At 56.4% G+C, this 25504-nt stretch overlaps 1 protein-coding gene across 4 annotated transcripts in view; it reads left to right on the top strand.

Annotated features, from left to right (window-relative positions):
- The window catches only part of PLEKHG4 (pleckstrin homology and RhoGEF domain containing G4), a 77924-nt gene that overhangs the window by 46421 nt on the left and 5999 nt on the right, over positions 1-25504 (top strand). For all 4 annotated transcript variants that reach the window (XM_084294751.1, XM_084294752.1, XM_084294753.1 and 1 more), the window contains exons 11-18: positions 5982-6120; positions 8183-8305; positions 8847-9038; positions 21105-22051; positions 23084-23333; positions 23853-23942; positions 24244-24468; positions 25162-25332. In XM_084294751.1, the coding sequence (XP_084150877.1) occupies positions 5982-6120; positions 8183-8305; positions 8847-9038; positions 21105-22051; positions 23084-23333; positions 23853-23942; positions 24244-24468; positions 25162-25332 (2137 nt within the window). The remainder of the gene's footprint in view (positions 1-5981; positions 6121-8182; positions 8306-8846; positions 9039-21104; positions 22052-23083; positions 23334-23852; positions 23943-24243; positions 24469-25161; positions 25333-25504) is intronic.

The raw sequence follows: 25504 nt of genomic DNA, 5'->3' as shown, positions 1-25504 counted from the left end.
CCAGCTGGTAGAAGACCACAGCTGGAAGCTTGGTGGTCCCAGAAGAGCGTGGCCATCTCCTGTCACAGGCTCCACTGCGGGGTGAGCTGCCCCGGGAAGTTGGCTCTTTGTTGCCTTTTTGTTGGGTTTCTTCGGGTCAGGTTTACAGATCGTACTGGGGTTTATGCTCAACCAGTCTGAACACAGTTTGATTGCAACTGGATGCAAGTCAGGCTGGGAAAAGAATCCGAGGTAGCAGTTGGTGACCACACCTGGATATTTAACCTGTGTACTTCAATCCCACTGCTCTGGAGGGACTCCAGAGGATATTTCTCCTGCAAATACGTTTAACCAAACTGTGCTCCAGAGAGGGCTCTCGGCGGTTATGGGACGCAGTGCATTGTATTAATTGGTTGAGTTGCTCTCAGTGCACGTGCTGGTCAGGGAGCCTGGCGAGGAGGGATTCAGTTGGGGCTGTGGTCTCAGCGATCCTCTGTTCCCACCGCGACCAGCAAGCATCCCGCAGGCAGCCCCGAGCTTGGTGTTTGACCGCCCTGCCCTTCTAAGGACACTTTGGGGTTCTGAGCACTGCGCCCAGCTGCTCAAATACCTTAATTAGGTAACGAAAACCACCGTGACTATTTGGGTGCTGCAGACAATAATTACAGTTTATTTAGCGATACCTGCATTAGCTTCATGATGGCTTGTCCAAATTTTAACCTCAGCTGCCTGCGAACTTTTCAGGCTGACGAGCAGGAATTTGCCTTTGAGGTTGACCTCATTTTATGGGATGATTACGAATACGGCAGTCGGGTAGGTTGCTACCAGGATGCATTAATGGCCAAGAAAATCTCTAATGCATTTCTGTTGCTGCAAAACACCCCCCAGGCACACGAGACTTTCCCTGTGAAGCCGGAAGAATTTCTTCCTGAAGCGTTGTTCAGGATGCGCGATGACTGGTAGGCCAGCTATCAGCACAGGTGATCTGGGCGATGTCCTTGGAGCAGGTCGTCCTTTAAATGTCCTAGCTGCCAGATCCTATTCCTGTTCTTCCAAAGCCTGTGGAAACATCCACTAGGAGAGTTCAGCACCAGGAGAGGAAGACTAGATGAAGGTAATGGTGTAACATCTGGCTGTGCTTCTCCTAAATTACAGAGATCAGGGATATCTGATTGTCCTGGGAAAGCCGGAGGAAATCCACCTAACTGCCATGCAGCACACCAACAGGAGGCAGAGTGTCTGTACTCCTTCCATCCCCAACTTTTTACCATTTTAAAACTGACCAAGGCTAGGCAGAGGATGTATTCTGCTTTTAGCCCTCCCTCTAGGCTGGTTCTTCTCTTGGTCAGAGCCGTTTATCAAGGAGCAGAGCTGCAGAGCAGCGATGGGTCTGCTGCTTCCCTCCCCGCGATCTCTGTGCAGCTGGGAGGCACGGCTCCTGCAGCACCTGCTTTTGTAAGCCTGCTGGATGCCTCCTCTGTGGCCTCGTGTTTCTGTAAACAAACCAGGTATTTTGCTTAGAAAACTGAAGTGTAACTCTCCAAGGCTAGCTTTTGTGAAGGATGGATTCAGACAGAAATGGGCTTTCTAAATTATAGGTTTAAAATTACCCTGCCATTATACAACAGCTTGGCACTCCTCCAGAAAACTGAAGATGTTTGGAGTCTTTTCCACTGAAACGATAATTACCCAATGAAAACAGGATTTGGGGAAACATAAACTGACATCAAGCTACTCCTTTTTGCTATAAATTATATTGAATCTGCACTATTGCAAAATTACTTTGGATGATTTGAGCATGGAAGAATGCAGCGAAAGACTCCTATTACCGCACTCACATGTACAGGGAGGCTGCAGTGCATCCAAACGTACCCAAGCTTAGACAAGACTTTCCACTGACTTCAAACAACTCGCTGCTTTTCTTCCTCAGAGCTGCTCGGGCCACTATTAAAATATCTTCAAGGTGCTGAACATCCCTGTGTTTCCATTTGTGTGCCAGGATAGAAGCCGCTTTTGGTCCTTCGACCACATTTTCAGTGCTTGTTTGAAGCTTTTGAAAGCATCAGCACTCCAAGCTGCCTTGAAAGCAGTGAAGGGCAGGAATGGAAAAACTGTGTCTGAAAAAAGAAATAGCTGCGTGTGCAAGGTGTAATTTTGCTGTGCAGCTCCTGGTTGCAAGGTATCGTTGAGTTTATTGGGGCTCCAGAAGTGATTTAGGAAGGAAATTAGAAAGTTTATCAGCAAATGGGTGTAGGTAAACAGATGGGCAGAGATCTGGGATGACGTGCGTGGTGCTGAAGGATACTTTTGGTGAGAGCTGGAAGTGCTTAAGGGAATCCAAAAAAACCCAAACTTCCCCATCGGCTGTAGTTCTTTGTGTGCCTCGGTTTGCATACCTGCTGCGTACGATGGGGAAGGGGTTGTGCTCGCCTCTGTGTGAAAGAGTGCGAGATGGATGTTAGGCAGAGCCTGTCGGGCAGCTAAAAGTGAGCTGTCAAGAGCTGACAGCGTATGAATGGAGTTACCTTGGAGATGCAGCGGAAGACCAACAACCAGACGGTGAGGATTTAATGACTGCCTGCTGAGCGGGGCACAACGTGGGAGAACAGCGCCGCCAGACCTGCCAACGAAGGATGGAGGTGCTGGGCTGCTGGAGCGGCTCAGCGGAGGAGGAGGAGGAACGGTGCGAGGCTGGAGGTGCCTTTTGGAAGGGTTTTTTCTGGGTGTCTTGCGTGTGGTTGCTCTGCAGAGCTCTGGCAGGAGAGAGGGAAGGGGCAGCTTCATGGTGCTGTATTGTGCTCCACGTGTGTCAGTAGCCTTCTGTAAGGACTCTCAGAAAACAAGATGACTTAAATGACAATGGTAAGACTTTTAGATAGCAATATATACCCTGAACAGCCTGACTTGCAAGGGAAAATGAGCTCATTTCGAGCCATCTTAACCTGAGATGAATTCTCTGTCTGGTTCCTGATGATAGTGTAAGCACCCAAGTGCATAGAATCATAGAATCATAGAATCATAGAATATCCTGAGTTGGAAGGGACCCTTAAGGATCATCAAGTCCAACTCTTGACACCGCACAGGTCTACCCAAAAGTTCAGACCATGTGACTAAGTGCACAGTCCAATCTCTTCTTAAATTCAGCCAGGCTCGGTGCAGTGACCACTTCCCTGGGGAGCCTGTTCCAGTGTGCAACCACCCTCTCTGTGAAGAACCCCCTCCTGACGTCCAGCCTAAATTTCCCCTGCCTCAGCTTAACCCCGTTCCCGCGGGTCCTGTCACTAGTGTTAATGGAGAAAAGGTCTCCTGCCTCTCGACACCCCCTTACGAGGAAGTTGTAGACTGTGATGAGGTCTCCCCCCAGCCTCCTCTTCTCCAGGCTGAACAGGCCCAGTGACCTCAGCCGTTCCTCGTACGTCTTCCTCAGCGATCGCCTCAGCGTTCCTCAGCGATCGCCTCAGCAAATGCATCTTTAATCTGACTTCGTGTGAGTTTGAGAAGTCTGTGGATCAGTAAAGCAGAGCTTTTCCCTGTGTGGAAACAGAACGTCATTTCTAGTAGTATTAATGTTACTGAATCTGCTGGAATAACAAAAAGGTGGCTGAGCATCTGCAGATCTGGGACGTGCAGTCACATTTGTCAGGATGTGGGTTGCACTGGGTGCTTCAGAGGGCTCAGTCCTTGCTTCTGACCTTGAAGCCATAACTTGGTTCTTCCCTGCAGCCTCCTGCAAACCCAAGGAAGGCTTGGCCTCAGGGACATCTGCAGAGCCTGGCTCTTTCTGGTGCTGCCAACCATCTGGGGTAGTTTCTGCAGTTGTGTCAAGGAAGGTGCATGCGGCCAGGAGAGCACAGGCGTCTGCAATGCGTTGCTTCAGTCCTGCAGCTACATTGTAGGGTTGCCATCCTGCAATATCTCATTAAATACCGAAACCATCCATCTTTTCATCATGGATTTGGGGTGAGGGGTGTTTGCACACCCTTTCCCCTTACAGAGAGTAGCAGATAAATCTAGCTTGTCGCCGAGTGCCACCAAAGTAGTGCCAGCACCAAAGCGACCTCTCTGGAAGCTCAGAGAAAGGCTGGAAAAACATCTCGTGTCGCCGTGCTTGCATTTAGCAGCCTGCGAAGCCTGAAGTTGCAGGTGCCAGTGGGGGGAGAGCGTTCGGTAGGTGAGCTGCTTTCCTCCTGCCAGCAGGGGCTTCAGGCCCCTGGGAGCGAGAGCGAAGGGTGTCTGTCTGCCTGTCTGGCAATCAATGCTGCGTTTCGCTGGAGCCTTCTTCAGAAACCGGGACCTAGCATCAATGCAGCTGCCAAGTACAACTCCCAGCGATCTCCCGAGCTGTTTCTCATTAGCTCTCCTCGCCGTGTCGCTGCTGCTGATGGGACCTCGCCATCTCATCAACAAACTTCCCAGAGCTCAGCTCAGACAGCGCTTATGGCTCCGCTGCTGCAAGTTTCCTGGGTCTGTCCTTAGGAAAAGATTGCAAAACAGAAGGCTCAGATCCTCACTGTTTGTTTACGGGTGGTTTTGGGGAACACAGAAGCAGCCTAGCAGCTTGTAGCTTTCCGCTGAAGCTTGCAGACACGCCGGAGAGAACCTGTCTCCTCCGTGCCGCAGTAGCACTGATCTTAGTCCAGAAACAATTTGTTTTTTTGGCTGCGCTTTGGAGAAATTCATTCAGTCTAATGGCATTTCGCAGAGGAAAAACAAAAGAGGCTAAGAGCCTGAGGTTTGGGAAGTTGGCTGCTGCGCGTCGGGTGGAATTCTGAATGGAAAAATCTTGTGGATTCCTGCTCTGCAGAGATCGTCCAGGCCACTGCGCTGCCTCGTGGCGAGCACTGGCTGAAAGCTGCGGGGTGGCTGTGACTAAGTTCAGCTGCGTCTCACGGGTTCAAGGTGCCTGCAGCCTAAGGCAGGAATAACCCCGAATGCTGAACGGCACGTATTAATTTCCATTAGCAAAGCTTTCCCAATTTTATTAGCTATCTCTGTTTCACAAGTGCTTTGGATAACTTTAATAATGTGACTGAAAACAGCCGTGCTCTCGTAAGCCGGATAGTTGTAAGACAATTGTAATGTGAAAGTGGATTTAGGGTGAGTACAGGAGGAGCTTAGTGCTGAAGGAAGCTGTAGGACTTTGTGCCCACTGAGTCCTTCCTGGTAAGAGGAAGGGAAATGCAGAAGCAGGAGAAATCTGGGAAGCTCAGGGATAAGCCTGAATGTCTGCCTGTCTCCTGGATCCTGGCTGTAGCTCACCCAGAGCTGTGCTGGAGGCACTCCACGTGCCCAGGAGGAACTCGCTGACGTTCATCGCCTCACCAGGGCTGAAGCAGGTGCTGGGTCCCTGGCAGCAGCCTCCAGGAGTGCCTGCATCCATCCCTCTGTCCCCGTCCACGTGCACTGTGTAGCCAGGCTGGCCAGGAGCCTGCTGCTTGGTGTTGCTGGGCTCTGGTCAGAGCAGTGCCCTGTGGAGGACGGGCAGCTCTGCTTTGTCTTCAGATCTTTCCTGCACACCCGGTGGGTTTGTTTGGCTGGTGAAAGGCCCTGAGAGCAAGCGGGGCGTCAGGAAGAGATTTCCTTCCTAGTGTTCGCTTATTTCCTTATTTAAATCAAATTTAAAAGCTGCTTTTATAGAAGCTGAAACTGCCCAGCCTGTGTTTCGTGAAAGCCCTTTGGTGCAACAATCCGTGCGTGTGAACAGCCGGGTGGCCTTCCTGAAGGTGTGACCGGGACAGCCGAGTGTCGCAAGGCACCTGGCTGCCAGGAGGTGCCCTCGTCCCTCCCGCCAGGTCGTCTGCGCTGGGATCACCGAGCGGTGAATCACAATAATGGTGAGGGGAGCAGCGTGATTTTCCTCCTGCTCTCCATATGGAGATGGCCATTACTCGTCCCGCCAGGAGGGCGACTCAACGCTGCCTTCAGCCAGGTCGTGTTTGCATGAAGTGCTGGGGGAAAGACCTGATGCAAAACCCCTGACCGCGCTTGTGTCCCCCTTCCAGGGACTCGCTGGATGCCGCTGGTGCATTTTATAATCGAGTCGATGAGGGCGTGCACCGCCTGGTGATGCTGTCCAACAAACGCATCCAGGAGCTGGAGCTGGTGATGGAGTTTGAGAAAGTGGAAGAATGTTTTAAGGAGGTAAGGCCTGCGTGTCGGCTGCTGTCACTGCCTGCTGCCACCCTCTGTGCATCCCACAGCAGGTACCGGGCATGTTGATCCCTCCTGCAAAGGTGTAGAGCAATGCCCACAGACCCTCCTAAAGCACAGGAATTTGGGATAGGTTTTCAGATGTGCTGAGAACCAACTCACAGTTTGCCTGGTGGCTCCTGATGCCAGGTAAAAGTTTCCTGGCTGCTGTCTAGGTGCGGATCAGTCAAAGCCCACAAACATCTGTGAGATTTTCGTATGACTTGAAGCCTCCATCCTGCTGCTGAACGAGCCACAGCCCTGCTCCAACTGCCCCTCCCTGCTCTGCACTCTGGGGTTAGTTCTCTGCAGCTGTGGGATAATGGAAGCAAACAGGCGTTGATTTTTCAGAAAGACCCTTGAAACTTCAAGCCATGTAGATAAAGAAACTTAAGCTGTACAAAATTTCAGGCTCTTGGAGTGTCCTACAGGATCTCATCAAATCTTTCAGTGTTGTAGGTCTTTGCTCCCCAAGCCTGAGCTGTCCCTACAGTTTTTGGAGTCCTGTAGTCACCTGGGCTGTAAATCACCGCCACCAAGTGTTTCATACATCACTTGTGTGTGTGTTTATATATTGTATGTGCACACACACACACGAGTTTGCTTGAAGGATGGTGTGGTGCTTGGAGCTCATCTTACAAACCTATGTCCTTAAAGATCAGTGCTAGGACCCAGTTCTCCATCGTCCTTCTGGGATTCTGGGCTCTTCTCTAGAGAGAACTGGATTTGCAAAGGAGGCTGTAGCCTACCTGTTTTCACAGGCCGAGGTGGATCCAGGAGTTTAATGACTTTCCCATTTGGAGGTAGACACTCAGGCGCCGTGCCCTGTGTGTTCAGGGCTAGAAGTGTGATGCAAGAACCTAGTAAAGACTCTCTTAAAGTTAAACGTGCAGGTTCCTAATACCAAACAAACAAAAAAAGGCACAAAGGCAGTTTACCTGCCTGTTCCTTCTTCATGCTAAGCTTTTTTTTTTTTGATTGAATGGAGGGAAAAAACTGCTCCCAGCTTGCTTTCCTTGCAGTTCAGTGGTGATGCTGGGCAGCACTGCTGGCAGCAGCTGCTCCTCCTTTTAAGCCTGCCCAGGAGCACTAGGCAGCAGCAGCGTCCCCTCTGTACTGTGTGTCCTGACCTGCCCCTATCTCCTCCTCGTGCCAGTGGGCTTGCTCCGTGGGCCCTTCCCAGTCCAGAAGAAAAGGAATTAATCTGTGACTGTGGGCTGAGCTGGGGTATGGATTTAGATGACACAGGAAGCTGATCTGTCCCTGCAGGTGCAGCTGTTCCTGAAGCATTGCAGACGAGCTTGCTAGCCAATTAACTAGCCTATTAACTATAAACCCTTCACTGGTGGAGATGAAGGTGTTATCCTGCTGGAGTTCTGTGTCTGCTTTGCTTTTAGGACCAGGTTGTTCATCCTCTTCCCATGCTTGAGGATTCAGGCTCATTGTAGCTGTGGCAGTGATGGGGTTCTGTCGAGGAACCTGCAGCGCAGCACAGCAGCAGGGGCAGCGTGGCGAGCTGCCTGCAGAAAGCCCGGATCTGAGAGTCCCAGGGAACCCTGAAACATTGCAGGTGGTGAGAACCTGGCAGCGTGTTCGCATTGACATAGCTCACACGCAGAAAAGGGAAGTGGTATAGGAAATCTGGCAGCAGGGAGATTTTATCCCACTTGGGGGTAACAATAATAGGAGTATCAGGTCAGCCTGCAGCTTGCAGAGCTCGTGTTAGACCGTGGCTCACCCGAAACAGAGCCCAAGCAGCTACTTGCCCTGTTGATGCCTAAGGCTGTGTGAGCAATAGCACAACTTCACAATTACAAAGTAACCTGAAGTGGAAAATCTCCGAGCAGGAGGCTCCGCTGAAATGCCAGGATGGGGGAGAAGTGTACATGCACATTCTTTCCAGTAATGAACTGACCAGCGTTACGAGAGCAATTCCCTGTTCTTTCCACATAAAGGCCTGCCCTGGTGAGTAGCACAGAGTGACTAATGGTGGAGCTTTTCCCTTTTCTCCTAGGTCAGCAGTTGGATCGAGAACGTTGGCAGGAAAAGGCTAAAGGAGATGATCAACCTGGACGATTCTTTGGAGATGCTGCTTCAAGCACAGAAGCAGTTCAGGGAGTTTGATCTTGTTGCCAGCGTAAGTGTTGTCTGATTGGAAAAACATATTCTCCAGAGTCTGAGCTGGCAGCGTGTTTGCATGCTCAGCCAAAGCCACGATGCTAAGGTGGCACTGGCAGAGAGTTCATCGCTGAGCTGTTCATGTCATCCCTTTACACTGCCCAGCTTCCCTGCCCTCCTCAGGTAGACAAAGCCACCAGCTCAGTCCTTGAGTAGAGAGGTATCTGCCAGTCTTGAGGAAAATAACTACTGTGATGGAAGATGATTTTTTTTTTTAGTTAATCCTTTGATGTGTTTGAGACACTTGTCTTTTTTTTTTTTTTTAATCCTAATTGACCTCTAGTCTTACTGGGTAGACCTTTACAAGCTGCCATGTGGCTAACATAAATCCTAACAGATGTCAGGACTCTCCAGAATTCTGTTGTAAACAAGTACACCCCTGCTCATGTGAACTGAACCTAAAACCCAGTCTAATTAGTCCCAGCTGTTAATGATCTCGAAGGCTATCTATTTCCCTTGTCAGGTCTCCATCCTCATGCGCAATCACATTTCGCTTTCAGGAATACTGCAGAAGGGGGCAGGAAGCACTGAAGAAGATGGATCGATGGGAAGACTTTTCCTCTGTGGACGTGCACTCTTACCGAGTGAAGCTGCAGACCTACAGAGATCAGCTGGAGGAGTTCTGCACTCAGCTGGATGAAAACAGGCACCGGGTCTGCGAGACAGTCAGGCTGTACGAATTCTTTGACAAGGTGAGGCGAGACAACTGCTGCATGGAGGAGGGTGTAAAAAGCCTGCTCGGACTCGGTCCAGAGCTTGGTTGTTTAGGAAAGACACGAAGCTTAACGCGTGTGCCAGCAGGGAGCTGAATCTCTGACTGGCAAAAGATCCCTCAAGCTCGTGGCTCTGCAGAGATTTTTTCCAGTCAGTATGTGGAAGAAGAGGTTAGTTAAGAGAGCATCCACATCTAGTAAGAGCAGAGGTCTGCTGCTGTCTGAGCTGTAGTTTGTGGGTGCTTTTTGGGGCAGCAGTGGAAGAATCGTGGCAGCACTGGCTCAGACACCAAAGACCTAGAGTTTGGCTCCTTGTGCCCAGCCTTGGCCACCCGGCCGAGGTAGTTTGCCTGCGTTTTATTCGTGCTGTATCCTTATGTGCTGCTAAATTCAGCCTGTTGGCATGTCCGGAGTAGCACTCTGCTGTTCAGTCCTAAATATAGCCCAGTTCCTGTCTTCTGGAAGCATGCAGGAGGGAACGGAGCAGCAGAGCAGTGTGCTGGGGAGTGTGGCTGAGGGACCTGAGGGCTGAGTTGGTCCAGGCATCTGCAGAGCAGCAGGAGAGGAGGTGTGTGGGGACGTGCTGGCTGCCTGGCATTCTCACCTGTTTGGTTTAATGCAAACGCACCCATTCAGCAGACCTGTCATTGCATCTGGTGTGATTTAATTCCTAAAGCTGCCCGTGAATAAGCAGTAGGATTTTCTGAGTGCATTTTGAAGTACAGCTTTGGCAGGAACACAGGACCAGGGAGCCCGTGCTCCACTTACTCCACACTTGTACAAACATTGAGCTTGAAGTTCTCAAATTCCAGAAAGAATAGACACTAAAAGTTAAGCTGTACCAGATGTAGGTGCCACTTAGTTGCTGTCTCTGAGCTGGCTTGGCAGCCAGAAGTGCTCAGGGGAAGGGGAGGAAATTCAGCTAAACACGAAAAACACTGAGAAGCATCCTGTGCGAGGGAGGAGCGTGGAGAAGGCACCAGGTCGGTCCGACAGAACTCACTGATGGGTGTTCCTCCACAGCCTCAAAGCCTTTCAAAGCCTGGCCCGTTCCCAGGGGCACAGATGTTGCACAGCGCCCAAGGATGGCCCGTTTCTCTTCTCAGGGCTTCCCAGCACCACGCGTTCGGCTCCCTTTTGGTGGCTGACAGCTGCGGGAGGCAGTCCTTGGCAGTAGAAGCCCTCTTGGTTTCGTGCTGCACGGCCCCGGTGGGAGCCGCACGACAGCGGCGCGGTGCTTTGGTGTGGGGCAGAGCTATCTCGAGGAGAGAGGGAGGAGGATTTTGATCTCCCCAGTTTCAGTAGAACTGTAAACAGCGGCGGTGTTGTAAATACAGCATGCGGGTATGGGGAGCCAGTGGCCAACCGAAACCAGGGGTGTGGGGGGGACGCATCCTGCAGCTGGAGGGTGAGCGCAGAAACTGCTGCGCAGCCTGAAAGTTCTCTCAGCGCCGATTAAAATAATCTTGATCTCCAGAACGCTTTCTGCCTTCTCAAAGCAAAGCTGGTGGTGGTGTCTGGGAGGCTGGGGGGGAGCAGGAGATGTTATCTAAACTGATTTCACTCTCCTCTGATGCTGAGCTGCTTTGACCTTACTGCTGTGATCTTGTCAGTGCCTGCCTAACCCCCTTCTCTCTTCCCTAATATCTGAAGGGATCAACAGCAGGAGTCTAAGCTCAGTAATGGCCTTGATTTCCTTCTTGTAAAGAGCCTGCGGCGTGCCAGACCCCAGGATTCGGGGAAAAAGCCTGGGGATGCGTGAGCAATGTACGCTATGGTAATGAGCTGGCAAGCTCCCACCTCTCCAAACAGCTCAGCGCGTGCCAAGGGAGCGCAGCGCCCACCGCAGGCATCGTGGGATTTATCCCCTGCCCACGAGGAGCGGGCGGCTCCTTCCCCGGCCCTCCTGCAAGTGGCAGGCACACGATCCGTAGGGTGTTGAGCGGGGCTGGGGAAGGGGACAGGCCTGCCCCGTAGGGTCCATCGAGCCGCTGGGCTGTTTTTCACCTCTCGGCAGTTCTGGGGGCCCGTCAGAGCGCCCTGCACCGAGGCAGGCTGAGCTGGGCCAGACCGCACGGAGCTTGCACATGGGCTGGCGGGGTGCCCTCCCCGAAGCCGTGAGCGGTGCCAAGCTGGATGTTTCCGTTTGTCCCCGCTTCCTCTGCGGCAGGAGTTTCGTGGTGGCTGCAGGACGGCTGGGCTGAGGCAGGGGTGGCGAAGGGAGCTGCCTCCTGCCTCCCACTGCGGGCAGGGGATGGCTTCGGCACCACGGGCTCGGTGCGGGCACGCTCGGGGGGCTGCCATGTGGCTTTCAGCCTGGTCTGGCCTCTGTCTTTTACTCAATTCCAAGGCCGTGATGGGATGTGGCACCACACGGTGCTTTGGGGGAGAAATGGGAAGCTGAACAAGCCTCCCAACAAGCTAGGCTGTGTCCTAGCAGAAGCACCAACGTCTGCTTTGTCCTGTGGCCGCAGCTCCCCAGTGTCCTGCGCTCTCGCTGCCCGTCCTGGCTTCGTGCTGACACCACAACAGGCCCTCTGCCATGGTCTCTGCCAGCCCCGGGATGTCAAGCAGTCCTGCAGAAGGTCGGTGGCAGACGTGTGTGATGCTTTCTGCCAAAAAGTCCCTGCTGGAAGAAAGCCCTGGCCCAACTGGAAAGGGCAGAGCCGCATCCCACCAGCTCAGCACCTGCCTGCCCTGCGGCCATGGGGTGGTTGGTACCCAGCGCCTGGGAGCTGGAGTGCCTGTGTCATCACAGGAGGGCCCCGGGGCAGCCCCAGCCCCCAGGGCTTTTTATCCTGCTCGGCAGGATGTTGTGCAAGGCTCTGCCTCCTCTGGTGGGAACCTTGGGACCTCGCCTTGCCTTCGCTTTCCAAGGGGAAGCCATCCGGAGACCCAGTGCTCGGGACTGGTGGGCTGAGGCTGCTGGAGAAACGTTGGCGTTTCCCTCGTTGGGATTTCTTTGGGCTCTGCTCTGGAGCCTTCCCTTCAGGGGCGTTCTCTGGCCCTTGGATCTCATCTCTGGAAGGAGCCCAGCCATCCGCCTGGGCTGGTTCTGTCTCTGCAGCAGGGATCTCCAGCGAGGCCCCACTGCTCAGCACGTGCAGAGTGTCACCCAGCCGCTCTGCGTCTCCCTTGGCATCTCCGGGCGCGTTACCTGCGCTCATGTGTGGCTCTGCCCGCCTCGGGTTCTCCTCAGCCCTTCTCTCCCTCTCACCCTCGCACCACTTTGTTCTTTGTGGCTTAGAAAACAAAGCCTTTGGCAAGTGAAGGAGGTGCCTGCCCTTCCTGGGGGAGGGCCAGCTGGCCTGCATTTGATTATGGCAGCGCCTCCTCGTCCCTCCCCATTGTCCTTGCTGCTCCAGGCATGCCAGCCTTGTTGCTCTCCATCCCGTGAACAAGTGCTGCTGCCTCTGGGGCCCAAAGAGGGGCCGGGGCCCTTCTTCCCCTCGCTCCTGCGGCTCTCCATGCGCCCTCCCCTCCAGCAGCTCTCCCGTCCCTGTCCCCGCAGCAGCAGCAGGACGCTCCTGTAAGTACCAAGCGTGCAGCGCCCGGGCTGACGTGGTGGTGGCATGGGGATTTGTTTGGGAACGATGTGAAGGAGGCTTTTCACTCCGCTGCTTGTGTGCCCGCGCGGCCAGCATGAATCAGAGCGCTCTGTGTGCGTCTTTTGTGTGCTCCGAGCCCTCCCAGCTGCGCGCGTCTTTGCGGGGTCCCTCTGAATCCCAGGGTCACGCTCTGTGTCATACGGCAGTGCCTGGCCCTATTTCTCTCTGTCAGGGGATGTTGCATGATCCTTACAGATTTAATTGCATCTAGAAGTCGTTGTTGGCACCGCGTGCCTCCAGACTACCTGGGCGCACGCACGGGCAGAGCTTTTGCTCCGCCTCGACTTCTCTCAGAGGCTGTGGGCAGCGCGAGGGGGCTGCTCCCTGGGGCTGCTGCGGGGTTTGTGGGCTCCTGTCCTGCGAGTGGCCGAGACCGGCTGGCGGAGCTGCTCTCCAGATGTGACAGCTGAGATCCAGGGCGTGATAAAGGAGCTGCCTTCATCAGCTGTCCTTACCTGCCAGTTCTCCCCCGGAGGCTCACAGCAGCTGCCTGCTGAGGCTGCTTCTTTCTGCAGTGCTTGGGTTCTGATGGTGTACGGGACGTGGTGTCTCAGACCGTGGTTTTAAGGAGAAAATTCCAGTCCCCTTCAGGGAGTAAATTGTTGATGTGCTTCGTCTCTGACAAGTAAAGGAGGGCTGTGAATGCTGGAAAGGATCTGGGTAGCTGGGACCTACAAGTGGGATTTTCCTGTCAGAGCAGGATTTCTTTCCATCGCAGGCTGCTTGGCACAGGCTGAGTCAAGTTTAGTGGAAGTTTTGATTCCCAGCTCTGGGAACAGGCTTGCAGGAGAATGGGAGAACAGAACCGAGCACCACGGTGTAAAAAGAGACATCAGAGGTGTCATTGTTGCAGCGTGCCTACAACAGGCACACGGGCACCGTGCCACTGTGCTCGTCTCCTGCTGTCGGTCCTGTGCAGGGCAGAACGTGGCTCTGCCCCCAGCGCTGCTGAGCAAATGGGGTTTTTGGTGTGGCTTATAAGAAACCCTCTCGTATAACCTGTGCTGTTCTCCCTCTGCATAGACTGACTTTTCTGGGGAGGGGCTGTGTGAAATGCCCCAGTGACAGCTTTCACCTGGCTACTGGTACAAGTACTGAGGTGATGAAGGAGCATCACACAGACAGGAATCCCCTGCACCGTGCCTGCCTGATGCTGCGACTGCTCTAAGGCGAGGCTGCTGTGTCTGACAGCAGCTGTCTCATCTCTCTTCCTCTCTTTCCTCTCTCCTCCCTCAGTTACCCTGTCCAAATCGTGCCCCTGGACACACATCGAGCCTGATTTGCTCTCTCCTTTCAGGGGTGTCCACTTTCATACGCAGCCTGAAGCAGTTGGGGGATTGAGCCTCGAGGTTGGAAAATTGATCCTCCTGTGGAGTTCATGCAAGGTTAATGCATGAAATCTCTCCTTTCTCCTTCCCGCCAGGTTTTTGTTGGCAAAGTCTTCCTGCAAGTTTAATAAGCCTCTAATGGTTACTTTCCCAGCAAAGGATATTCCTCTATCAGAAAGTTTCTGCTTTGTCTTGGAGTTTGAGATAGACCTGCACAAACAAGGAGTCCTGACCATTTAAATCCAGTCTGCAGCAGCTCCCCCCAGATATTCCCTCTTGAAAAGTGAGTTATTTGGTTAATGTTCTGTTTTATGAATTGTCAGGAACTTGCTGCTACATTTGCTGGCATCCAGGCTATTTTCTCTTCTTTCATCAACGACTTTGTTGCCAAATCGGTGTCACGGCAGTGTCTCTACCTCCCAGCAAGCTCCGTGACTGCAGGAGGAGGCTCAATGGCAGCACCTGCATTCACTGCTCCTTCTGGTTCGCAGCACAGGTGTGAGACTGCTGCACAAGTTTGTCCCTCAGCATCGGAGTCAGCAGTGCATTAGTTTGGGTGTTTCATGTGCTACAACCAAGTGAAACTCACAGTTGAAAGCGAGGAGTTTTTGGGTTGATAAATTTTTGAGCACCTTCCCTATCACCTCAGGCTCTGCTCGAGTGCAGCACAAGGTCTGTGTGCCCTGGCTGTTGGGATCCTCGTGCTTCTCCCTCCCAGGTGCTGTGTGTGCAAGGGGGGCCACGTGTGCTGTGCTGCAGTGCCCTTGGTCACCAGAGCACCTCTCCGTAACTATTTCGTGGCATCCTTGGCTGCCCGTGAGCACCAACTGACAGCTCCCTGAGAGTCCGGGGCTCCCTGTGTGGGAGGCAGTGAAACCAAATCTCCTCCAGGTTCAGGACCTGCAGCGTTTCCTCCCAGCAGGTTTAGGGATTTCCCAGCTCGGGTTGCAGCTGGGCACTGGAGGTGCAAGTTGTGGTGCTAGCAGGGGCCTTTCCTCAGCTGGCCCCCAGCCCTCTGCGTGTGAGCAAGATGTTGGGCCTGGATGCTGCTTTCCCTTGGATCCTGGGACGGGAGCTGCGCAGGGTGACAGACTTCCTGCATGCTCATGTGCTGGCATCCATCTGGATGCTTGGATCCTCCTGGAGGCTGGAATTCCCTTTAGTCACGGGAGTTCAATAGAGATCTGTTGGAGCAATCTGGCCATGGAGCTCCCCTCGGCTTACAGATGGGGCCGGAGCTCACAATGGCTCCATCTGCATATCAAAGCCCGGGCCATATGGATAGGGCTCCCCCGAGCACAGACCCTACAGTGGCTGCTCCAGGGGGGCTCAGATCCGTCCTGTGCCTCTCCGTGTGCTCTTAAACCGGGGACAAATCTCCTGCCTCGTCAGTCACCCAGAGGAAGGGAGGCCCAACAGCTGAGATAGGTATTGGGGTTCACTTTTGGCTCCACACCTCACCTCCCAAGGCAAAACTGCCCTCAGAGAGAGGGGGAAGAGCCTTGTCCCTTGCTCAACCACAGCAGTGGAGCCATCCCGTGGGCCAGCAGCACAGGGGTGCCTGGATTTGTTCCTGCAGTGCCCCGCGGGTTGCTGTGGGGCTGGGAGAGGCGGCCGCGCAGCTCGGGCAGCTCCCAGCACATCGCCCAAGAATGAAGCAGAGGGGAGGCCGGGAATTGAAGGCTACAGAGACGGCATCAACGCGCCCCTGGGCGGGCCCGAGGGCTCGCTGGAGGTTTGGCAATCCCCAGCTGAGCGTGGAGGGTGTCATTAACGGGGAGCCCAGGGCAGACACCCACCACAGCCCCGTCTGCCCTCGCTGGCCTGCTCTTACCCAGGGGTATTTGTGCAGCGTGGCTCTGAGTGCTGCCTCTCGCCTGTAGTAGTGGAGGCCACGCTCAGCGCTTCTGGAAGAGCTGCCAGACTTCTGGCCGCTTGGAGCAGCAGCTTGTTTATTAATTAAGGGATTTCCTTAATTGCTGTATGTCACACGCTGTCGTCTTGCACCCTCCTGAGCTGATAACGTCAGCTGTGTGTGCTGGGGTAACTGGTGGGAGTAACTGGGAGGGAGGGCGGATGGTCCTCACCAAGGCGGTGAAACGGCATCTGCTCTTGTTCTCATCAGAGGGGATTGTAAGTGGAGTTTCACTGACAGAAGAGCTTTGCAGTGAGGCACAGAGCTCATGAAAAGATGGGCAGCCCTTCAAACGCAAAGGGGCTGCTTTGCAGCAAACACAACCGTTGAAGTTGCTGGTTTTGCTGGGAGCAAACTTGGTCCCCAGTCCTCCGGGCTTAGGAGTTCTCAGATGTTGAGAAAATCCCCTTGGTGGGACAAAAGAAAGAAAAAAGGAAAAAAAACAGTGCCGAATCTACCCAAGCGTTCAAAGACACGACCGACCACGGAGCAAAACACAAAGGCTGAGGCAAACTGCACATCATCTGCTGCTGGGAGGCTTTCTGCAGCTGCGGAGCAGCTGTAGAGGGCGAGTCCCAGCCCCTCACTGCCCGGCTTCCCAGGGAGTTGTTCCGTACGTACACATGTAAATGCGTGTGTCTAGCTGTACGTACACACCTCTCTCTGTGTCTGGCACGGGTTGCAAGCTCTGAATCCAACGAAGCAGGGATTACCGTGGCTTGGTGTGACTCATTAGTTGAGTCAGCCTGCTCTTAATGAAGCCACCCTAGGTGTTTTTTGGCCGTCGCAGCAATTAGCAGAAGGGCCAGCACGCGTCCCGCACGCCAGCCCCAGCGCAGCGAGCCGCGGCTGCCCCGTGGGTCAGCGTGTTGCCGTCAGGAGGGCAGGGAGCGTGCGCAACGCCGTTTGCTCCAATTAGCTTCTCATCTAATTTAGACTCTCCTGGACATGTCGAGCCTCACCGCCCAAAGGGGGAAGGAAGGGAGTGCTGAGCTCCGCTCACGTTCACCCGGAGCGCAGGAGCGTTTCCGAGCGTGGTGCTCTAACAAGCACACCCTGCCTGCTGCACCACCCACAAGCTCTGTGCAGCCAGGCCCCATCACATTTCCCGCTGACCATTGACCCATCCTCTTGTAGGGCACCTCCTTGTTCTCCCTCCTGATCCTGAAACCCGAGGGATTTATGGCCGGCGCTCGCCTCTCATCCTTTGCCCTCCTGCGGTGTTTGTACAGGGCCAGCCACTTGGTAACAGGCAGCAATGCAAATAGGGGATTGAAAGTTTGTTTTTCTTAGCTGGCTTTAGGCAAACTGGTGATTTGAGTGGTCTCTCCTCCCTCGCAGAGAGGAGGGGAGGCATTAAGAGCCACACAGCAACTCCGGAATCGTTGCGCTTTGTATTTCAGGAGGGTGAGTCCATCCCTCAGCGCTTCGAGCTGAGCTTCTACGGCTACATCTCGTGTAGGACATGGTTTTGATTAGGCTGTTCTCTGCTGCTAATGAATCCCAGAGAAGGCTTCACATGCAGTTCGGAATAGTCAAATGTGACAGGGTGGGGAGCAGGGAGCAGCGAGCCTCAGCACAGACTGCGTGGAGCTGCTGGCTTTGCTGAGTGCTCGCGCTCCCGGTGCGCCCCAGCTGCTGCCCGCTGGAATTGAGAAGGGCTTTGGCTTCGCTACATCTTCAGAAGGGACCGTCCTGCTTCCCCAAAGCTCTCGTGTGCCAGGTGGCAGCTTGCTTTGAGTTTTGCTCGAGTTTGGGGTGGGTAGGTGTGTTTTCTCTCCGTTTCTGCGCTGTGCAAGGAAGGGGATCTGGCCCGCGCCCAGGCGGGCTGCTCTCCGCACACTTCAGTGCTTCTTGTGTGAAGCGCGGCCCCTTCCCCCCCGCCTGCTCTCCGGTTTCCAGGGCTCCTCAACCTGGTATTTAGGCGAGCAGCATTCGCTTGTGAATAGCCGGAGCCCGAGGTGGCCCTGCCTCAGTCCGGGGCCCTCGGGGATGGTGATCAGCAGGGAGCTGCGCTCGGCCGGGACATGGACCCGCTCTGTACCCACGGCAAGGTAGGATGGGGGATGTTTGGAGGGGATTAACCAGCTTGCCCTCTGCGGGTCCTGAAGGTTTGCTCTCTCCCTGCCCTTTCCTTCGTGGGCGCTGTTAGTGGCAGTGGGTGGGAGGCTGTGGAAATTTCGGGTGGGTCCGAGCGAGCGGGGAGCCGAGGGCTTTCTGCTCTGCCTGCCTGGTCCCCGCCAGCAGGGAGGGCAGCTCGTGGCTGTCTGCGAACTGACAGCTCTCCTGCCAGGAAGGTTTCGGGCTAAATAATGTTGCTTTCGGTGTATTTCATTGTAAAGCAGTGAATTGCTGCTTTGGAGCTGTCAGCGTTGAAGGCAGTCCACAGCCACGAGTCCCTGCTTGTGCTGTGCATGCAGCAACCTGTGACAGGGGACAGCAGTGCTGCGAGCTGGGGGCAGGCCTCAAAGCCCCAAAATCATGGGTTTTGGAGGCATTGAGCCCCAGCGAGCACCTGCAGTGAGAAGAGCACAGCTGGGAGAGGCATTTTGGGGCAGGACAGCAGCATTTACCTCCGACCTGTGCTCTGGTAAGTGCCATCGCTCTGTCTGCTGGTGCCCAGACCCCGGTGGAGCAGGGGGCAGGCACAACATGGGGGGCTTGGCCCCTCTTGTGGCTTGGCCCTTGGGGCAGCTTTGGCTGCCGTACCCACAGCTGCTTTAGGATTCCTGTCTTGTTGCTCCCATTGGGTTCAGTTTGGGGTTTTTACCACCCCTATCTCAGCTCCCCTGCACAGCCGCTTCGGTGTGGAAGGAAACCTCCCTCGGGGCGTTTTTCTTCTGCAGAAAGTTAGGGAAGTTTGCGATCTGCCTGCTCAGACACCCAGCTGCCAGCGTGACAAGAAAAAACTCCTGTTACAAGAATTATCTCCCCACGGGAAGAGGTGAAAGAGAAGGCTTAGGCTAGGCAGAGGCGGCCCCTTCCAAAGACGGAGCTGGCGGCGATGCCCTCGCTGCGTGGCGTTGCTTCCTCCTGTGTGCCTCCATGGAGGGGGCTGCCGTTTCGTGTGCTAAAAGGGGCAGTTGGGGTGGGTGATGTGGCTGGGAAAGCCTTGGTGGCCACTTAGCATGTTCCCAAGCAAGCTGCGGGGCGTGGAGGGCTGCTCCCATTGTGCAGGGAACAAAGCGGAGCCATTCAGGAGCCTGTGACAGGCACTGGGGATGGAAGAAGGGCCGAGATGCAGAGTAATTCCTGCGTGCCGTGGAGTCCTTGCCAAGAACAGCCAGATAGCGTATGAAGATGGGGTGGTGGGGCTGCCTGCCTGGGTGGGTTGCAGCCCTGGTTCCTCCTCGCCGAGCTTTACCCATCCCTGAGCAAAACAGAGCCTGCGAACGGCCTCTGGGTGGGATCATCACCCCTTGGGCAGCATGATGGGAGAGGTGAGCTGAGCCCTCAGCCCGGGCTGACCGCCAGCCCCTGCCTGGGGGGTTGGTTTGTGTAGAAATGGAAGGAGCAGCACAAAACCCCATCACACCAGGCCATCTGTCGCTGCTGTGCGGGTCTGCCGGGCTCCCCGGCGCTCAGGGAATTAAAGAGCCCGGGAAGTGCAGGCTCAGCGGGCTCTGGCATCTCCTCTGCCCGCTTTGAGCCCCTCTCTCCCCCAGCAGCGGGCACTTCCAGGCACAAAACCTGGGCTGAGAGAGTGGCAGGGCTGGGCCATCCCTGTGCCGGGGCTGCTGCTGCCTCTGAGCGTTTTCCCCCAGCAGCTGCCGGCCCTACCGAAGCAGCTCCTTGCTCTGCATGAGTAATGGGGCTGGCTGCACGCAGAGCACGCAGCTGCAGCTCCAAAGAGCACCGGGGACGGCTGGGGCAGCGCCCGTGGCTGGGGCATCTGCCCCTGGAGTGACTCCTCGGCCCATGGGTGGCCTCCTGCATGCTGCCATTCAGCTCTCCTCACGTCCTGCACACCCTGCCCTGCCTACCTGTGGCAGCAGCCTGGCACCCAGCATTTCCTCACCGCTGTCCCGACGGGGATGCAGCGTCCGTGTAGCACTTGGCTGTTCTGTTCCTGACCTCGAGGCCTTCTTCTGCGTGCCAGTACGGGCTGTGAGCTCTCGGAGCGAAGCCTGTCGGAGCGAGGATGCCTCTGGCTGTCAGGTGGGAAATGCTCCAAGGCTGATGCTTTCCTTGCCGGCACAGAGCGTGGCTCTAGCTCCCCAGCAGAGCCACAGCAGCAGGGCCAGGCAGGTGAAGTGCCGGCTGGTTCACCCGAGGGGCAGAGCCCGTAGGGTTTCTGCACGCACACAGTCTGTGGAAGGTGCTGGGCAGGCCTGTCCGGGGGTTTTCTCTGCCTTCTGCCTCAGATCTGAACAAATAACTCTGTGTTTTCACTGCAGCAAAGCTCCCTGCACGGTTAAACCTCGTCAGCCCCATTCCTGCCTCTGTCCTTTTGGGCAGAGCTGCATCAGCGAGGCCTCGTGGGCACTGCTCGTAGAGCCGAGCCTCGTGAAACCGCTTCCAGCATTCCTGTAGTGCTAGAAACAAAGTGCTGAGCTGGGTGCTGAGCTCACCAGCGCGAGCAGGTAACGCTGCAGCAGGCAGGGCTGGGCAGGCTGCTGACTCCGCTCGGGTGCCAGCAGCTGCAGAAAACGCTTGGGCTGCAGCTGAGCTCGTGTGGTCTGGGATTCCCATTGCTGTGGGGGTGGGTTGGGGTGACCAAAGAGCCCGGCTCTTCTCGAGCCATGTGCTGTGCCCCGTTGGCTCTGGGGAGCAGCAATCTGCTCCTGGATAGCTGGCTCCACGTCCCGCTGGGAGCAGGCAGGATGAGGCAGGAAGGTTTTAGGTTTTTATCCCGAGCAGGGCTGTGAAGGTTCCTGCAGCCTCACCAGCCTGGGATCCCCTGGGATCCCCTCCCCAGGGCTCACGGGGTGGGTGCTGCCGGGGAGGTAGGGCTGCGACAGAGCAGCCGGCACAGCTGAAGCCCTCTGCATAAGGAGCTGTTTGTTTTGCTGAATTGTGAATTCAGCCCCACGGTGACAATAGCAGCCCCCCCCCGCCCTCCGCTCACACTCGAGGAACTGCGTTGGCCACACACTGATCCTTTCTCTCGCCTCACGCTTCAGGCACCGAGCCGGGGTTATTCTTCCCCGAGTGCCTCTGACTGGCTCTTGCCTTTTGTTCTGGCTCCCTGCAGGCGTACGAGTGGGCCTTGGAAGGGATGCGACACCTCGCCTGCATCAGCATGGAGGACTGCAGCTCCGCCGAGCACTGCGCGGGGGTCATCAAGTGCCTGGAGAGCTACAAGGGGCAGCACCCGGACATCAGCGACGCCCGCTTCCAGGAGATGAAGGAGCTGGCCTGCGAGCTGAAGAGCGAAAAGGGACTCAAGCAGTGGAAGTTCGCATGGTCCAAGTGCCAGGAGACCAAGCTGGTTTTCGAAAAGAAGCTGGAAGCGGCCCTGAGAACCAGGAGGTCGCTGCTGGCAGACCGCAAAGCGGCCGCGGGGGAGCAGGCACGAGCTGGCAGCGAGGCTGGCACCCTGTGTCCCCGCAGGCACTCAGAGGGGGCCACCCCCGGGCCGCCCTGGGACAGGACTTGCAGCACATCCCACGGCTACGGCAGGCCCGGCCGCTCTGCGGGCTGGACTAAAGAGCAAATCCCTTCTCCCACCCTGAGCTGCCCCGGTGATTTTGGTGCTGGGGATGAATTTGCCTGCCAAGCTGCTCTCGGGGCTGGGCCACACAGCGGCCGAGTTCCTTTTGGAAGCGGGGCCGCCAAGTCGCCCAAACTGCCTGAGGAAAAGTCGAACCTGGAGAGCATTTTGGAAAGCCTGGAGGTGAAACCCTCCTGCGCCTCCACTCCATCCGCTGGGAAGCCCCCTCCCAGGAGGATGCTCCGCAAAGCCCAGAGCTTCGACCTGCCCTGCGGTGAGAGCCTGTGGTCGGGCTGCCAGAGGACGCTGAGCGAGCCGGCCAGGTACGGCAACACCGGCGTCTTTATTAAGGGGCTGGAGGTGAGCAGCACGGAGCTGGTGGACAGGACGTTCGCGCTGCGGCAGGGCGCTCACAGCTGGGCTGCGGACTGCCTGCTGGAGGGACAGAGGGGCTGCGGCTCCGCCACCGAAGCCAAGAGCTGGGGCAGGTGAGTGAGCGGCTGCGGCGCTCGGTGCTGCGGCCTCAGGGTGGGGGAAAAAGGGAAAGGGAGGTCTGCTGTCCTGGCTTTTGTTCTGGTCTTTCCCTTCTCTTCGAGGATCTTAACTTTGCTGAGCACTGCAACGTGCCCAGGGCAGGGAGAGCCCAGGGATGGGAGCTGCTCCTGAGAGGGAGTCGCCAGGCAGGTCTTTCAACTGCTCTCCTTGAGGAAAAAAAAAGTTGGGGAAAAAAAAAAACAAAAAAAAACACTTGCAGGTCTCAGAGAACTGAGAGCTGCCTGGGGTGATCCCGCACGGGGCGGTGCTGGGAACGTCGTCAGGGAACGTGCGTGCGCCCCAGTGGCTGTGGGCACGGAGCGAGGGCACGGGACCCCCACAGGAAACCTCCCCGGCAGGGAAAGTGCCCCACAAAAGGGTCCGCGTGCCTCCCGCACCGAGCTGAGCCCAACCCTGTCCCCTGGGTGGCAGGAGGCAGCCCCGCTGCTCGGCCAGCCGGAGGAGCTGCGAGGAGAGGCGCGTTGGCAGTGGTTAGGGCCGGTGCTGTGCTGCCTCGCAGTGGAAACCTGGGACCTGGGAGCACTCGTCTCAGGGCAGCGTGGAGCAACGCATGCTGGAGGTGCTCGTTCCTGGTGAGCTGCAGCCCGACAGCCCCTGCATCCAGAGCTCCTGTTCTCCCAGCGTTAGTAGTGCCTCCCGCAGCACCCAGTTGTGTGCTCACACAAGTCACTGGGATTTCTGCTTTCCCTCGTGTTTGAGGAGCACGCTGACCTTGGGGGCACCTTGTTGTGTCCAGGAGCCGGGGCTGGGTGAGCCCAGGGCCGTGTGTCCTGCTGAGAATGGGGCTTCCCTTCCAGAACAGAGAAACCAGTTGTGTTCCTTGGGTCTGCACGGGCTCTGGCAGGGTCAGCTGTCACAGAAATCCAAGTCGGGACCCGGGGAGGGCTTCTGTAGGGCCAGCCCAGATGCTGCCACAGCGCAGCTGTGGTCCGGCTCCCTTCAAGGCCGAGCGTTCCCTCTTGCAGCAAGCTGCGGCACATCATTGACGAGATGGTGACCACGGAGCGGGAGTACGTGAGGTCGCTGTGCTACATCATCGACAGCTACTTCCCCGAGATGGAGCGCCTCGACCTCCCCCAGGACCTGCGGGGGAAGCGCAGCGTCATTTTTGGGAACCTGGAGAAACTCTACGACTTCCACAGCCAGTATTTCCTGCGGGAGCTGGAGAGCTGCTGCAACCACCCGCTGCGCGTCAGCCACTGCTTCCTGCGGCACGTAAGGCATCGGCACCTTCTCCTGGGGGCGGGCTCCTCTGTGCTTGGCTCCTGTGCCTTGCATTTGGCTGCTTGTCTGCGTGCTGCCGGGCTGTGGCTCTTTTTGGGAGGGGAGAAGCGCCCTGTGCTGGCTCTGGGGGCGTGCGTTGGGTCACTTTGCAGCCCCTGGCGTGGGTGGGGAGGGGGTGTTGAGGCTGTGGTAAGGGCATGAGGTCTCCTGGTGCGTGGTGCTTGTGCTGAGCCCAGGCAGGTGGCTGCTTAGCAGGTGGCTGGTATCTCCTGGGGTGTGTAATGAGCAAGGGGTAGCAGGAAAATGAGCTCAGAAGTCCTGGCTACCGTGGGAGTAGGAAGACAAGAACTCACCCTGGCTCTTGCTGAACTTAAAGCCGAGTCTTTGCCCCGATGCCTGGAGGAGGCTCTGGGGCAGCCTGGGAGAGGCAGAAGGATGGGAGTCACCAACCCCGGGGCTGTCGCCGGGTCCTGGGTCTGCCTTGGCCTCACGCGGGGCTCTCTCTTGCAGAAAGACCAGTTTGGGATGTACGCCTTGTACAGCAAGAACAAGCCGAAGTCGGACTCGCTGCTGGCCAGCCACGGGAACACCTTCTTCAAGGTAAACCCCACTGCCCATCCCAGCGGTGCCTCTGGGCGTTGGGGTCGCTGCTGTGTGCAGCCCGGCCCAGCTTCCCTGCTTGAGGTGTGCTCAGCGCTGCTGCTGCCTGCCTGGCTCTCTGCACAGCTGGGCAGAGATGTGGTGGGTGCTTTGGGAAGGAGCCCAGCACCCCGCAGCACCGATGCTGTTCCTTGCAGAGCAATCTGAGTACCTCAGTCAGGAAGCTGAGGCCGTGAGCAGCCGCGGTGTCAGTGCCTGCACGCGGGGAGCTGCCGCCCTCACTCTCTGCTCTGCTTCTCAGTTCAAGCAGGTGCAGCTGGGGGATAAGATGGACCTGGCCTCCTACCTGCTGAAACCCATCCAGCGCATGAGCAAATACGCCCTGCTCCTGAAGGACCTGATCAAGGAGTGCAGCGAGGCGCAGGAGCAGGAGCTGGGCTACCTGCGAGCGGCTGAGGAGATGGTGAAGTTTCAGCTGCGGCACGGGAACGACCTGCTGGCCATGGACGCCATCCGCGACTGTGACGTACGTTGCGGTGTCCTCTGCTGCCTGGGGGTGGCCAAGCCATGCTGCTCCCCTCCCTCTCTAGGTTTGGGGTCTTTGGGCTGTGTGCTGAGCATCCCCTCAGTGGGCAGGGTGCCCCTCAGTTTGCTAGGGGAGGCAGCGAGTTTGCAGGAAGGAGTTCAAAGTGATGCTGATTCCAGGGGTAGGTAAAAAGCAGCAAGGTGGGACTTGGAGAGGCACACAAAGGACAGCACTTGGAGGAGGAGAAACAAAACAAAAAATCAGTCTACGGCAGGGCTCAGGGTGGAGGAGGATGGATCTAGGGCAGGAGGAACTGAGGTGCTCGTCGTCTGACCCAGATGTGCCTGGGCTTCTGGCAGGTTTCTGGCTGTCCTTTCCTCTTGAGTTTCCTTTGTCCCCCAGGAAGGGCCAGGCTGGTGCCTCCAGTTGGCACCCCACAGTTGGCTGTGTCCCAGATCTGTGCGGGGTGACGGGAGACGGTGTCTGTGGGCTGGGCCTTAGCTCTGAGCCACTTGTTTCAGCCTGGTGTGGCCCCTGGCTCCAGGGAGGTGGGTTCCCGTACCTCTTCCAGGTGACAGTCACCACGCGGGCCACGCGTGGGACCCTGCTCTTTGTGTCCAGGCCTGCCTGGCCCTGGCTTCCTGCTGTCTGGGGGAGCTGCTGGGGCCTTACCAGGATGTTCCCCATGGACAGGTGAACCTGAAGGAGCAGGGGCAGCTGGTGCGGCAGGACGAGTTCACCATCTGGCTGGGCCGCAGGAAGTGCCAGCGACACGTCTTCCTCTTTGAGGACCTGATCCTGTTCAGCAAGCCCAAGAGGATCGAGGGTGGCTTTGATGTGTATATCTACAAGCGCTCCTTCAAGGTAAGGGCAGCTTTGCAGATTGCTCTTGGGCAAGAGGTGGCTCTGGACTTCTCCCTGAAGGTTGCCTGTCTCCTTTCATCGGGTCAGCTCTCGCCCCTGGCTGGCCCGCCACCAAGATTCCCCTTTCTGCCCCTGGCGCAGCCCCGGCTGATCCTTTGCTCTTCCTTTTTCC

Source organism: Netta rufina (assembly GCF_964035555.1).
Source record: "Netta rufina genome assembly, chromosome: 13".
In the NCBI taxonomy this organism is placed as follows: Eukaryota; Metazoa; Chordata; class Aves; order Anseriformes; family Anatidae; genus Netta; species Netta rufina.
The sequence above is the reverse complement of the archived record's forward strand: the minus strand, read 5'-3'. Positions and strand labels throughout refer to the sequence as shown.